This window comes from Eptatretus burgeri, chromosome 7 (genome assembly GCF_056783735.1).
Source record: "Eptatretus burgeri isolate ZD-2024b chromosome 7, Ebu_testis_v1, whole genome shotgun sequence".
NCBI classification, from domain to species: domain Eukaryota; kingdom Metazoa; phylum Chordata; class Myxini; order Myxiniformes; family Myxinidae; genus Eptatretus; species Eptatretus burgeri.
The window spans coordinates 38,477,273-38,490,923 of record NC_140967.1 but is presented as its reverse complement, the minus strand read 5'-3'; the positions used below and the strand labels follow the sequence as shown (position 1 = coordinate 38,490,923).

Sequence of the window (13,651 nt, the reverse complement as noted above, 5' to 3'; positions counted from 1 at the left end):
GGTGCTAAGCAACCACAAACACCGTCTGAGATGCTTCATTTATGTAGGATCCAGTGTCCAAATCCCACTTTACCTTCCAAGCAAATTAATCACCCCAGATAAGGACTGTGCTTCCCAGCACTCCACAGTTACCAATCAAGAACAGCCAATCGATGCCATGAGTTTAGTGGCTCTCAACTGGTGGTCCATGGTCACTTTTTCAGTGGTCCACAGGAACATTGTTCAAAGTTACACGATGTGAGCAGGCACCACCATCCGGCTGTATTAAGCCATGTTCACAAGCATGTGGCATGTCATCCACAGTGTTGCCAGTAACTTCTGACTGAGAGTGTTGTGCTGCATACCATCATTCCACAATTTGTTATTTGTTCCAAAGTCTTAGGGAATGACTCAATGAAGCTGGCTAAGCTGAAACTCCATCGTAAAAAGTGTCAACTCAAGATGGTGAAAAAGGGTGAAGATTATTTTCAGCGGCGGTTATCAGCTCTGAAGCGACAGCGCCTTGACTCAACAGGTACATTCTACGAAAAGACAAGCAATGCAGTGCGCGACAAGCAGTGCGTGCGTGAAAAGACAAGCAAAAAGACAAACTACATTGTTGCATACAAAGTAGCACAGGCCAAGAAGCCTCATACCATTGTTGAGCAACTTGTGCTCCCCTGTGCTAAAGAGATGGTGTGGCTTGTTTTTGGCAAGAAAGCTGAATGATATATGTCTCTAATGACACAGTATTGAGATGTATAAATGAGATATCACAGAACATCAGTGAATAAGTTGTGGATGAAATAAAGAAGTCTCCATTGTTTGCCATACAATTGGATGAATCAACTGACGTCGAATTGTGCTCTCAGCTAGTGGTGCTTGCACGATACATGGTTGAGAGACTTCAATGAGAAGTTTCTTTTTTGTAAGACTCTTGATACCATCACAAAGGGTCAGGATGTGATGGAAATTGTTAACAATTTCTTTGAAGTACATGGTCTGGATTGGGAAAAAATTGTGGGCATCACTGCTGATGGTGCACCTGCCATGCTGGGCTTCAGATCGGGCTTCCAAATATTAGTGAATCAGTGCACTCCAATGGTAACCGGAGTTGATCGCTTCATTAATCGGGAAGCTTTGGCGTCAAAAACATTGCCTGATCAACTGAACGCCTTTTTCAAAGGGTTGGTGAAGGTGGTGAATTCAAATCATTTGCTCTGAACACCAGGCTGTTCAAAAGATTGTGCCTAGACATGGGTTCTGACTTTAATGTGTTGCTGTTCTACACTTCTGCACGGTGGTTGTCAGCAGGGAACATACTCAACAGAATTTTTCAATTGAGAGAGGAGTTGGATTTATTTATCCAGGCTCAAAGAAAAGAGGAATTCCAAAATGTGCTGACGCCATCAAATTTAGCACTTGCATATCTTGTCTATTTTTGGAATCTTGAACAAACTGAATCTTCAGCTTCAAGGGAAAGTTCAAATATGTTTTTCTCATCATCAAGGCTATTCTTGACAAATTGGAACTCTGGATCTCAAGAGTCGAAGGCAATAACTTGGTTCCATTTCCAAATGTGGATGCCATGCTCAGGGAAAAGGAAGCCATTCGGACACAGATTCTCACTCATTTACAGGAGCTACTGGATGAATTCCAACAATACTTACCGGAGGTGGACAGGACAAGGGATGGGTTATCTTTCATTAGGAATCCATTCACAACAGATGTTAATAGTGTTCCAAAGGATCTGCAGGAGGAATTCTTGTATCTGAAAAATGATTTTGCGGTTGAAGACGTGTACCAACAGTTGATCATGGAGAAATTTTGGGTCAGCATGACCGGGAGTTACCCAAACTTGTCAGCACACGCAGTCAGATTTATTTTGCCATTTGCATCAACTTATATGTGTGAGACTATATTTCCATGTTTGTTGCACATCAAGACCAAACAAAGGAATTGGCTTGCAGTGGAAAGTGATATTCGTCGTACATTATCAAGTCCCACTCCAAACATGGAAAAGCTCGTCAGTGAGAAGAGAATCCAAAAGTCTGTTAGTAAGTAATAACTTTCAAACCAAAATGTTTGTTGTCTACTCTTTTTTTTATCATGTCTCAAAAAGGAGGGGGTCCATGAAAATTTTTTGATTGGCCTGGTGGAAACGAGATCGGACTGAAACAAGTTGAGAACCACTGCATTAGTGTAATGCCGGCTCCAGTCTAACCATAACAAAATGGCGGGGCAGAACTCCCTTTAACTAGTACACACTATGGTATAACCAATGGAAAGAGATGATTGGGCAGTTTGGAAAGCAATTCATCAAATATTAGTAAAGGCACGTGAGAAATCTTACCCCGAAGCGCATGACCCCTCTGAGTCAGTCATCTTATCACAATTTTCTACACACACAGGCGCCTCAAGCATTCCGGGAAAAAGAGAGAAGAAAGATTGATAGACAGAGGAGCGAAGTAGGTGGGGTACGGTGTCGACCCCGGCTTTATGTTACATGAGTTGTTTGGCCCATGGGGTAACGAACAGAGTGTGTGGTGCATGTGAGTGAGAGATGCAGGTGAGACGTGCAGTGCTCGCAGTTGCGTGCAGTGCGAGTCCTGAAAAGAACTGCTGTGGACTCGGTTGACACCCCACAAACCCAGGTCGAGTCAATGAGACGTGTGCGATGGAAGGTGAAAGGATGTAAGATGCAGGTGCAAGACATGTATGGAGAGGAGTTAGCTCTCAGGAGAATCACCGTTTTTCGTCTTGATGCTCAAGAGTTTGTGTTTGGTTTTAACAAAGTTAGAATAGGAGGTACTGCCAGTGAGGAGGTGATAACCATGCCTGGAAGCCTGTGTGTCTGTGCCCGTTCTGCTTGGCATTCTCAGCACCCATTCCGCTGCGTTCCTCAGGCACAGCAGTTTATTGGCCCACCTCGAACTATCAAACTCTGCACTCAATCACCATCTCCACTCGATCGACTGCTTTTGCTGAACTTCGAGCTGATTTTCAACTGAACTCCAACAGCTGAACTGACATTCAGAACTCTCCCAATGTCTCGACCCTGCCAGGCACTTTATCGTTCTGGCACCTGTCACCTCTCACGATCCAGCCACTCTGATGTGCTGCCATGTCGTGACCCAGTTATTGTGATTGGCTGCAGGAATGCATGGAGGGAGGGAGGGCTGTTGGCAGTTTGGTAGCGTGGTGAGGACAGGGATGGGTGCTTGGTGGCATGGCAAGGATAGGCCTGTGGGTCTGATGTTAATGCTGAGCCTGAATCCACTGTACAAAAGAGCGTATCATGTTCAGTGTATGCCATTTGAATTGTTTCTGGATGCATTTGTGTGGTTCGTGGTGTAGTTTGTGGAGTGAATGTTGTACGTACTCTACCGGTCAACAGTTTTAGAACACCCCCACTTTCCCAGTTTTTACTGAAACTTAAGCAGTTTAATGTTTCAATCTACTCTGAAATTAAAGCATAGAACAAATAAACAATTGCAGATAAAAAAGAAATCATGGAATCGTTTTGTTGAACAAAATTTAATCTAAATTTTGGACTCATCAAAGTAGCCACCTTTTGCAGATATAACAGCCAAACATACTCGTGGCATTCTTTCTACAATGGAAATCAAATATTGTTCTGAAAGTTCTTCCCAACACTGTTGCAGAAGTTCCCACAAATGTGTTGAACTTGTAGGTTGCTTTGCTTTCACCCTTCTGTCCAGTTCATTCCAAACCAGCTCGATGGGGTTTAAGTCTGGAGACTATGCTGGCCATTCCATGATTTGAAGCCTACCGCCTTGTTCTTTTCTTCCAAGGTAGTTCTGACATAGCCTGGAGGTATGTTTTGGGTTGTTATCTTGCTGTAGGATGAATCCCTGACCAACTATGGATAGACCAGAGGGTATTGCATGGTGCTGCAAAATGCTGCGGTAGCCCTTTTGGTTCAGGGTGCCAGTCACTCTGTGCAAGTCACCGACTCTGGATCGAGCACAAGAGCCCCAGATCATCATGCTTCCTCCCTGAGGAACCATCCTTTCGCCTACTCGACGGCGTACAAAAACCCTGCATGATGAATCGAAGATTTCAAATTTTGATTCATCGGTCCATAAGATCTTCTTCCAGTTTTCAGTAGTCCACTGGCGGTGCTTCATGCCCCAGGCAAGCCTCTCTTTCTTATTTTGCCATCTTAGCAATGGCTTTCTTACTGCCATTCGACCTGTCAAACCTGCAGCTTGAAGTCTTCTCTTCACAGTTGAAACTGAGACTTCCTTACTTCGACCAGTGTTAAACCGTGCTTGAAGCTGCTGTCCTGTGAGCCACCTATCACGCAAGCTGTTTACTCTCAGAAACTTGTCTTCTCATTGTGTTGTGACTTTGGGTCTGCCAAACCTCTTCCTGTCAGAGTTTCCTCCAGTTTCCAAGTGCCTTTTCATGATAGAGGAAACTGTACTCACTGACACCTTGGCTTCTTTGCAATTTCTCCAAAGGAAAGAACTACACTTTTAAGGGTTATAATGGTCTGTCTGTCTTCCTTTGTTAATTGTCTTTTTCTCACCATTATGATAGCAATATACTATTTCCTGTCGTGCAATATTGTCCAAATAATGCTTCAGAGGGTGTAGCAACACAGTCTGTTCCAACACTGCTTTTATACAGACAGAGGGTTTGTAACTAATCAACAAAACTTGGGACACCTGAAGGAATTGTTTTCCTCAACTTTCAAGGCTTAATTTACTTCCATTGCTGCAGAACAGCTGCAGTTGCTAACCCATTACTTGTTCCCTGAAAAGGGCCTTTTTTAACAACTCTGAAATTTGCATTTTTTTCAATTTTTGGTAACCTAAACTTTGTTTTTAACCTCTAGTCCAAGAGCATTAGGTCAAAATAGGCCCTAACCTGGACATTTTTGGTAACAAGCTGATTTTTTCAGGATAGGTCCAGGAATGTGTGTGAAATAACATACTAAAAGTCCTCATGAATCCTCCTTGAGCGTTTTCTGCAATCCAAGATGGCGTCCAAAATGGCCGCCTCTTCTGTTTTTCTCATAACTTTGCAAGCAGGTTTCCCCAAACCACACTTTAAATGTCTACATATATGTTTTGAAGTATGAGGAACTCATTAGAATCCATCTTAAGAGATGCTGAAGCACGCAAGTACCAATAAGTACGCAAGTACCCCACCCATCAAACGCACAGTGAAATTGCAGTCGGCTGAGAAGGTTGGAGCATTTGGGCATATTCCAATCAAGACATACAGCAAACCTGCTGTTCCTGGCTTGCGGTCTGTTGTAATAGATCCCCTCAAGATACCTGACCAGGAGCTCCCATCTCTCAGAACCGCAATTGCCATAGACTCCCTCTGGGTGGCTGGCTATGTTCTGGAATTAGACTTGTGCCCTTCTTGGAGTGGTTTCATGAAAGTTGCCATGCAGACTGACCAGTACGAGAGGACAAGAGTAGAAGCTCTCCCCTTCATTAATTTGGACCCGTCCAATCCAAGTACCATCTACACGGCACTATGCTTTGCACAGTCACAATGTGAAAAGCATGACTTGAAAATATGTGCAGTAACATTTGACCAGCCCTTGTACATCAAGGCAGCAGAGATCGTAGCTTCCTCACAAGACCTAGACAAAGTAATCATTCGTCTTGGTGGATTTCACCTCCTCATGTCATATCTTGGTAGCATAGGCCACATCATGGACGGAAGTGGACTTGTAGAGCTATGGGAGACAGTGTACGCCAAAGGGTCTGTCATTCATATGCAGTCTTACTCACATTCTTACTGCAGCTGCCCTCATTGGAGTGTTACTGGATACACCTGGCATCTTAGACCGCATAGATAAAGACCACTTAGCGAATCTTTACGTTGCACTTCTCAACCAGGACAAGAAGGCAACTGATGTAGCTGAGGAGGCGTGTGTGAAACAGCTAAGTCTGATAATTTCACAACTCCTTGACCAGGCAGCAGGACAAAGTAGGACAGGGAAGCTTTGGGTGCAGTATATCAGACAAGTGACTCTTCTACAACGTTTCATTCGAGCTGAAAGGACAGGTGACTGGAATCTCCATCTCAGCTGTGTGAGGGACATGATACCGCATTTCCATGCTGCAGGACATCTTCCTTATGCCAAATCTGCCAGGTTGTATTTGCAACAGATGGAAGCCCTAGAGCAGACCATGCCAGGAAATGAATACACACTGTTTGCAAAAAAAGGGTACTTCACTATCCGCCGTGCTGACTCATTCTGGGGTGGAAACTTCTCTGATCAAACCATTGAACAGTTTCTGATGCGGCAGCTGAAAACATCTGGAGGACTGACACATGGACGTGGAATCACAGACAGTACGTTGGCAAAGTGGGTTCATGCTCTTCCTCGCTGTATTCCTATCTGTGATGCACTGGAACAGTTCACCGGAGTACACACTGGTACATCAGAGCAACATAAAGACATACGACAAAGTACCAGGTCAAGAGACAATAAAGACAGATACATCTTTGTTGGATGGCTGCAGGCACATCCGCCATTTGCTGGGTATGAAACTGATCGCCTGGTCTCCCTGTCAACTGGTATCGTCGCTGACCCGTCTGTCGATTGTGATAAAGCTGTAGAGATTGGCCTTGCAGCGGCATCCGAAATGAATGGTAAGAAGTTCACAGATATCAAGCTACATCGAAAGCACAAGGTGAAGACCATTGGTGCCAAGAGTAAGACAGTGAAAATCAGGGGACAAAGCACAGAAGTCAACTCAACGCTACTCTTCAATAGAATCACATGCGTCCTGAATAACAGCACTGAGATGGAATCGTTCTTTGCTTATGAACTTGCTCCCCAGCCACCTTCCCTTTTCAAAGACGGGGTGATGCGGAAACCAGCAAAGAGTTCTCTGGGTCTCCTGCTAAAGTCGTTCACCAAAGAATCCAACCTGCCGGAAAGTTGTCTCTTTGTTTTAGATGGTGGTCACCTACTGCAATCAGTTGTCTGGCCACAGCCGTCGACCTATGCTGATGTTGGTCAATCGTATATTTCGTACATCCTAAAACACTATGGAGCTCAACCAATGGTGGTGTTTGAACGGCGTGCTTCAACATCTCTTATGATGTATTCTAATGAGTCCCTCATACTTCAAAACATATGTTTAGACATTTAAAGTGTGTTTTTAGGAAACCTACTTGCAAAGTTAAGAGAAAAACATGAAATGGCGGCCATTTTGGACGCCATCTTGGATTGCGGAAAATGCTCAAGGAGGATTCATGATGACTTTTAGTATGTTATTTCACACACATTCCTGGACCTTTCCTGAAAAAATCAGCTTGTTACCAAAAATGTCCAGGTTAAACCCTAATGCTCTTGGACTACTCTTGCAGTTTACCGCTTAGCTTTGCACCATTTCAGGTTATTCACTGGACTTGAACTGCTTACATTTCAGTAAAAACTGAAAAATGGGGGTGTTCTCAAACTTTTGACCAGTAGAGTAGTTTGAATCTGCAAAGTACTTAGAACAGTTTTGAGTAGAAAAGGTTTGAGAATAAGGTATGAGATGAAGTGTTTGAGAATGAGGTTTGAGTATAAGGTTTGAATACGGAGTTGGATAATGAGGAAGAGAACAATGGGGATAGTTCTAACTAAATTCACAACGCATTTTTACCTTCCACCAGAACAAGAGGGAGGGGTAATTTACCTAAACAAAATTACTACAGATATAACTACACTAAGGAACCCTTATGTGTTGGTATTTGTCTTCCTGGGGTCTCCGTAAACAGTAACGATACAAACGAACTTATTGAAATTAGTTTGGTATCAGCCTTAATTTTAATGAGCATCAATTTTTAAAAATATGAAATAATGGTGTTTTGTACCTTTAAAATATCCATTTAATAAGCTTTTGAGACTATATTAAGTTTTTAGGCTGAAACACATTGACATAAATTGATTGACATAAAACTAATTTTATTGAATTTAGGAATAAAATCTTTGTTAATAACATTATATTGAGTGTAAAATTTTCGTCTAATACCCAATTTTAGCTCATTAGTGCATCCTGTGATATCGTGATATTATGTAATATCTGAACTACTATTCCCTTTATCAAAACTACATTGCGTGCCTGAATCTGTGAAATGCATGACCTAGAAACAAAAGTTGCTGATATTGTTTTAATAACGTTATAGCAAGTCCCAAAGAGCACTTTATGATCGTTCCACTTTTCCAGGATTTTCAAAGGCGAGGCCGATTCCCTGGCTGCCTGAAGTTTGGCAGGAATTTACCAACAATGCTCAAGCACTTTCTGTCATCATCTTCTCTCAAAGGTAATGGCTCAGTATGGAACCAATCTGGAGTGGCGGCTAAAATATTCGTTCTCTGTAAAGCAAAATGAGCTTTTGGGATCAGCATGATCTCAAGAGTGCAACTGGCACACGGCTCATGTAGAAAGTATCACATCATTTCCCTCGAGATCATCTCCTGGAAGCAACTTGATGTCTTGATGTTCTACCACGTTGTCATTTGGCCTCAAGACTTATTTTATTTTCCCTTATTTTCCTTATATTTTTCCCTATTATTTTTCCCGAGACTTATTTTCCCTCTCCAAACTCACATCTAAGTCTGATCTTTTTGAGCTGGTTTTCTTTTTCTTTATTCTGAAAATGATTATACTTTTACCATTCAGAGATCTTTTCTGGTTTCGGAGTTTGGAAACTTTATGTCATGTCTCCGAGTGACTATAATGTAATGCTGTGTTTCTGGTTCATCTTTATATGAGCTGTGTTCTGTGTTTGATGAGCAACTGTTGAGCTGTGTTCTGTGTTTGATGAGCAACTGTGACGCTTCCCCCACTCTTGGGTCCCCACACGCCATGGTTGGCGTGATTGGGTCATTTTGCGGGAACCCAGGCCCGGGCCTTGCCATTGCAATAAAGCAGTATGTTACATGGTGTCAGAAACTAACTCAACTCACTGCCTTCCGACAGCCGACCATCTCGTAAATACAGTCTGTCCTCTCCGAATGGAGTATTGATTGGGATGCAGTCGACTTGATTGGAGAATTCATTCGGTATCGAGACTGTATTCAGTTTGTATTTGCAGGGCCATCGACGGAGTTAACCTCAAAGCAAAAGGCTGGATGGCTGGGCATTTGGATTGGTGCTCGTGGTCACAAAGTTTACAAGACATTCAGATGGAATGAAGGTGAGACTAGTCTGATAATATTTTTTATAAAGCATTGCAGTGAAGTCTGATCCAAATAATTTTAAAGCAATATATGTATTTGTATATTGTAATAAGTAAAAAATAGTGTGGTCGATAAAAACATTAGAAAGGAAATAACTTGCACCAAAAACTTTAACATGCTGATGCGCACGCTGACGCTGACGCTCACACTCACACCGGGGGTATCGCTATAGCTCTCTGTTCTTTGAACAGGCGAGCTAAAAGAATGATCCTGGCAGGGTGCTCAGTCATTTTGAAATGCATTGAAATGTAGAAAGAAGCAGATTGCCTGGCCCCATCTTAGGCAGCGGAAACAAGTGGGTGAGGAGAACTTTGATAACTTTGTCAAGTATCTGAAGATTATTCTAAAGGACTGCAAGTATGCCGATTCTAAGAACATTCCAATATATGCGATCATCGCTGGCATTTATGAACCCAAAGTGCAAGAAAGGTTTCTCGACTAAGGCGAAGGTCTGACACAAGCAAAAGCTCTCGAGATTGTACAAGAGTTCGAGCTATCTCCCAAACAAGTCCACATCGAAAGGAATTAAGATAACTACCAGCTTGTCAGGTGTCAGCCATTACAGCTCAGAGGAAATTGTATTTCAAACCAAGTGCATTAGCACAGTTGCAGAATAGAAGCCCTCCGCAAGAGGCCAATCCCACGAAATAAGAAAAATTTGCGTCGTTTTCTTGGATCCATTGCTTATTTAGCCAAATTTATTCTCCAACCGAGTGAAGTCAATGGACCACTTCGAGCTTTGATGAAAGCTGATCGTGTTTTTGAATGGAAACCCACACATGAACAAGCTTTTCAGAAACTATTGGACCTCTGCTGCCAGCAACCCATACTGAGGTACTACAATGTGAATGTACCAGTAAAGATCCGAGCCGATGCAAGGCAAAGTGGTCTCAGGGGTGTTTTAACATGGGAGGGGGGGGGGAACTTGTTGCATACACTTTGTGATCCCTCTTCGAGGTGCAACAACGGTATGCACAGATCGAAAAAGAAATCCTTTCCATGCAAGTATGAAAGTCCACTACTACATATTTGGCAAGGCACTGACTGTACATGGACCATTAGCAGCTTCAATTAATAATAATAAAAATTCACTCCTGTCTGTTTCCATAGGATGATGTTACACCTGCAGTGGTACAATTTCATAGTCATGTATAAAATAGGCAAAGACATGCAACTCCCGGTTACACTGTCACACTTGTCTGTTTCACCAGCGGTTTGGACAAGCATGTTTCCATGTTCGACTTTATCTCCGTCACCATGTTCGAAGTATTCCCAGCTACAGGAACAGACCCAACAAAAATTACGAAACCTGTTGGACATGATCCACACTGGGTGGCCCAATTCTAGGAATGAAGTGCCAGTTACACTGGCAACGTACTGGGACTCAAGAGTGAGTTAGCTGTCTCCAATCGAATAATCTCTAAAGATATGTGTATAGTCATGCAACCTAGTCTCCATCGACCCATACTGTCCATCACACATGGCTCTCACCTTGATATAGTAAAATGTAGAGGGCTCGAGAAGTACTCTATTGGCCAACGATGCATCAGCAGATCGAAGATGTGGTGAAAAACTGTACGACATGGGCAGAATACACTGGGCAACAAAAAAAAACTTTTCTTCTGTTCCTAAGGGAAAAGCAGGTGTTCTTGGATAAATCTGGGCCGCTAATTTCAAATCTGCAGTCAGAATTTAGCCAGCACTTCAGGTTTTCAAAATATGTATATGTATTAATTATATGCAGCATGCAGCATGTATTAATAATAAAGTATTAGATACTTTATTATTGCAGATCACCACATTGTGCATCTAATATTAGTGCTTAGTAATTACTTTCACATCATGTTTAGATAACAATGATTAATCTCCATGTATAATGTGTAGTATACAAACCAAGAACATAAATAGTTGCAGAAAAAGAAGTTAATAAAACATTAGAACATGGTAATCTAAGGAAGGGTGTAATCTTGATCGGGAAATCTGCCCCATTGTGAGTGATTTTGAAAAAGCACTTCAAGTTTACACTCTTCCTTTCAGTGTCGTCAGCACAAGCACTGTTCGGACGTATTCAAAAGTGTGCGAGGCACGAACTCTTGTTTGTGGAATTTGTCTCCCATTGTAGGAACCAGCAGTAATCACCCATCATGTTTGGGTTGAACCGGCCTTGATACCGAGTTTCCATGACTGAAATGTCTTCGTGGAACTTTTTGCCATGCTCATCGCTTACCTCACCCAGATTAGGTGGAAAGAAATCAAGATGAGAATTCAAGAAGTGCATTTTAAGAGAGATACTACAGCCCATTCGCTGACAGGCCTTTAGCATGTTGTCCACTAATTCCACATACTGTTCAGCTCTGTGGTTCCCATGAAAGTTCTGCACAACCAACACAAATGCTTCCTATGCTGCAAATTCAAGTCGGTTCAGTTTATTTTTGAACTCAGGATCACACATCAGTTCTTGGATCTGGGGCCCAACAAAAATACTTGCTTTGAGTTTAGCATAAGTTTTCTCTGTGCTAAACTTCTCTCTGAGATATTGGAAGCCATTACCATCGTGATCTAATGCCTTGACAAAGTTTTTCATAAGGGTGAGGGTGAGTAAAAAATTGTAATGCTGCGTGGAAAATTTTACTTAAGAATTCATAGCTTGGTCAGTTTTCATCCATTTTTAATAATTGAAAGTGCATTCAAAAGCTCTTTTTACGAGAAATAATATTCTACAAAAGTTTCATTGCAATAATTGAAACCAAAAATATAAAAATAATAATTTATTATTTCTCAAAATCACCCACCAGGGCAAGCTACTGTAATTGGACTACATGTATAACTCAAAATCCTGATGTGCTGAGAAAATTCTGACTTCAGAATCAGCATACTCAATTTAGTCGAGAACATGTTTCCACCCAAGTAGCAAAATCTTTGTTGTCCAGTGTTATCAAAACAAACTTCCTCCAGAACCACTCCGACCACAAATACTTGTAGTCATTCATCATTTCCACTCAAATAAATCTCATTCCTTATATCATTCAGTCCCAAACTATTCCTTTCCTCATATCTCCTTTTCTTCCATCTCCATTTTCTCATTGTCTTTTTAAATCCTTCAGATGACCAATTATCAAATGACCAAATGACCAAAAATGACCAATTATGTAATGTTTAACCTTCCTACATTCACAATTTCAAATGTCCTTTTCACATATTAGTTCCTCTTCTTCCTTTTTCTGTTTCACTCTCGCTCCTCCACGAACCTCGGCTCTGTATACAACAAAAAGAGACGTCACTGAAATGGCTTACCTTTGAGTTGGCATGGCAAAAAGCAAAAAAAGCCTGCTCTGGAAAAAGGATCAGCGTTGGATCGTTCTCTGTAAACTTTGGCCCTCAGGTAGCATCCCGAGATGTCCCAGAGTGGTTCAATCATGTTAAATTTCAATCCATGTTAAATTTCAAATATAAATTCAATCCATTTTAAATTTGCGTTGTAACAACAAAATGTGACAAAAGTCAAGGGATGTGAGTGAACTTTTTCTGAAAGCAATGAAACTCCTGAATATGTTTTGGACTTTAAATTGTATAACATATTGTTGCGGAAATGATTCCTAGGGGCTAATAAATGCTTAATATAGCATAGTTATTTCCATATTGGGTGTTTAGAATAAGCATAATGCAATTAAATATCATTTCAGACATGTGGTGCTCATTCGTATCTTTAGAGATGTCAAACCTGCCCTATTGTGTCTAAAATTCCTCATTCCTGTGAGCCTTTGATGTTTTATTCCTCAATTTTCAATCTAAATGATCTCTTTTTGTGCTACACTGGGCCATTTCCATGAGTTTAGGTGGCAAAATGGACATCGACATCACTTCAGAGAGGCCTCGGTGCAAGAAACCACAACTAAAGGCGGGAAAGGTGTAAGCCCCGCCCATTGGTCAAGGCTTGAACCAATGGTAGAGGTGAGGGTAGGGGCATAATTCATCATAAGTGATGTCGATGGGGCTGGCTATAAAACTAGGGGCTACAAGGGATCACGAGCCAGAACCTTGGAAGTGCTGAACTGGAGGCTGCGACCTAGAATTAGCTCAGATGGGAGAAAAGCCTTGCCCTGTCCTGGTGTCCTGTACCTCCACTAAGCCGTGCTCCTCCCCCTCCTCGCAGCCTGCCACGACAATTGCATTTGAACTGGGTATTCTCCTCACAAGCTTCCGATCGTGTTTGGCCGAGGAACTCTGCTGTCTTGTGGTTTTTCTTGTCTTCTATTGTGTGTTTCTGAAGGCCTAAGGCATAGGATAATTAAGGATCCTGTTCCTTGCTGGTGTTGGAGACGCATATGCGCCGATGCGGTAGTGGGTAATTTTTGGTGTTATTGATTGCTTTTGTACATATATGACTTCATACAATACACTTTATAAATCTGACTTGGTCTCTGGCACATCCTGCTTGCTCGT

General features: G+C 42.0%; 1 protein-coding gene across 4 annotated transcripts in view; it reads left to right on the top strand.

The window, feature by feature from the left end:
• The first annotated feature begins 8,194 nt into the window (after positions 1-8,194).
• LOC147023065 (uncharacterized) overlaps positions 8,195-13,651 on the top strand; it is a 73,998-nt gene continuing 68,541 nt past the window's right edge. For all 4 annotated transcript variants that reach the window (XR_015059728.1, XR_015059727.1, XM_085887116.1 and 1 more), the window contains exons 1-2: positions 8,195-8,289; positions 9,064-9,165. Coding sequence is in view for 2 of the 4 variants with exons in the window: in XM_085887116.1 (XP_085743242.1) it covers positions 8,253-8,289; positions 9,064-9,165 (139 nt within the window). In the remaining 2 variants the exon portion in view is untranslated. The remainder of the gene's footprint in view (positions 8,290-9,063; positions 9,166-13,651) is intronic.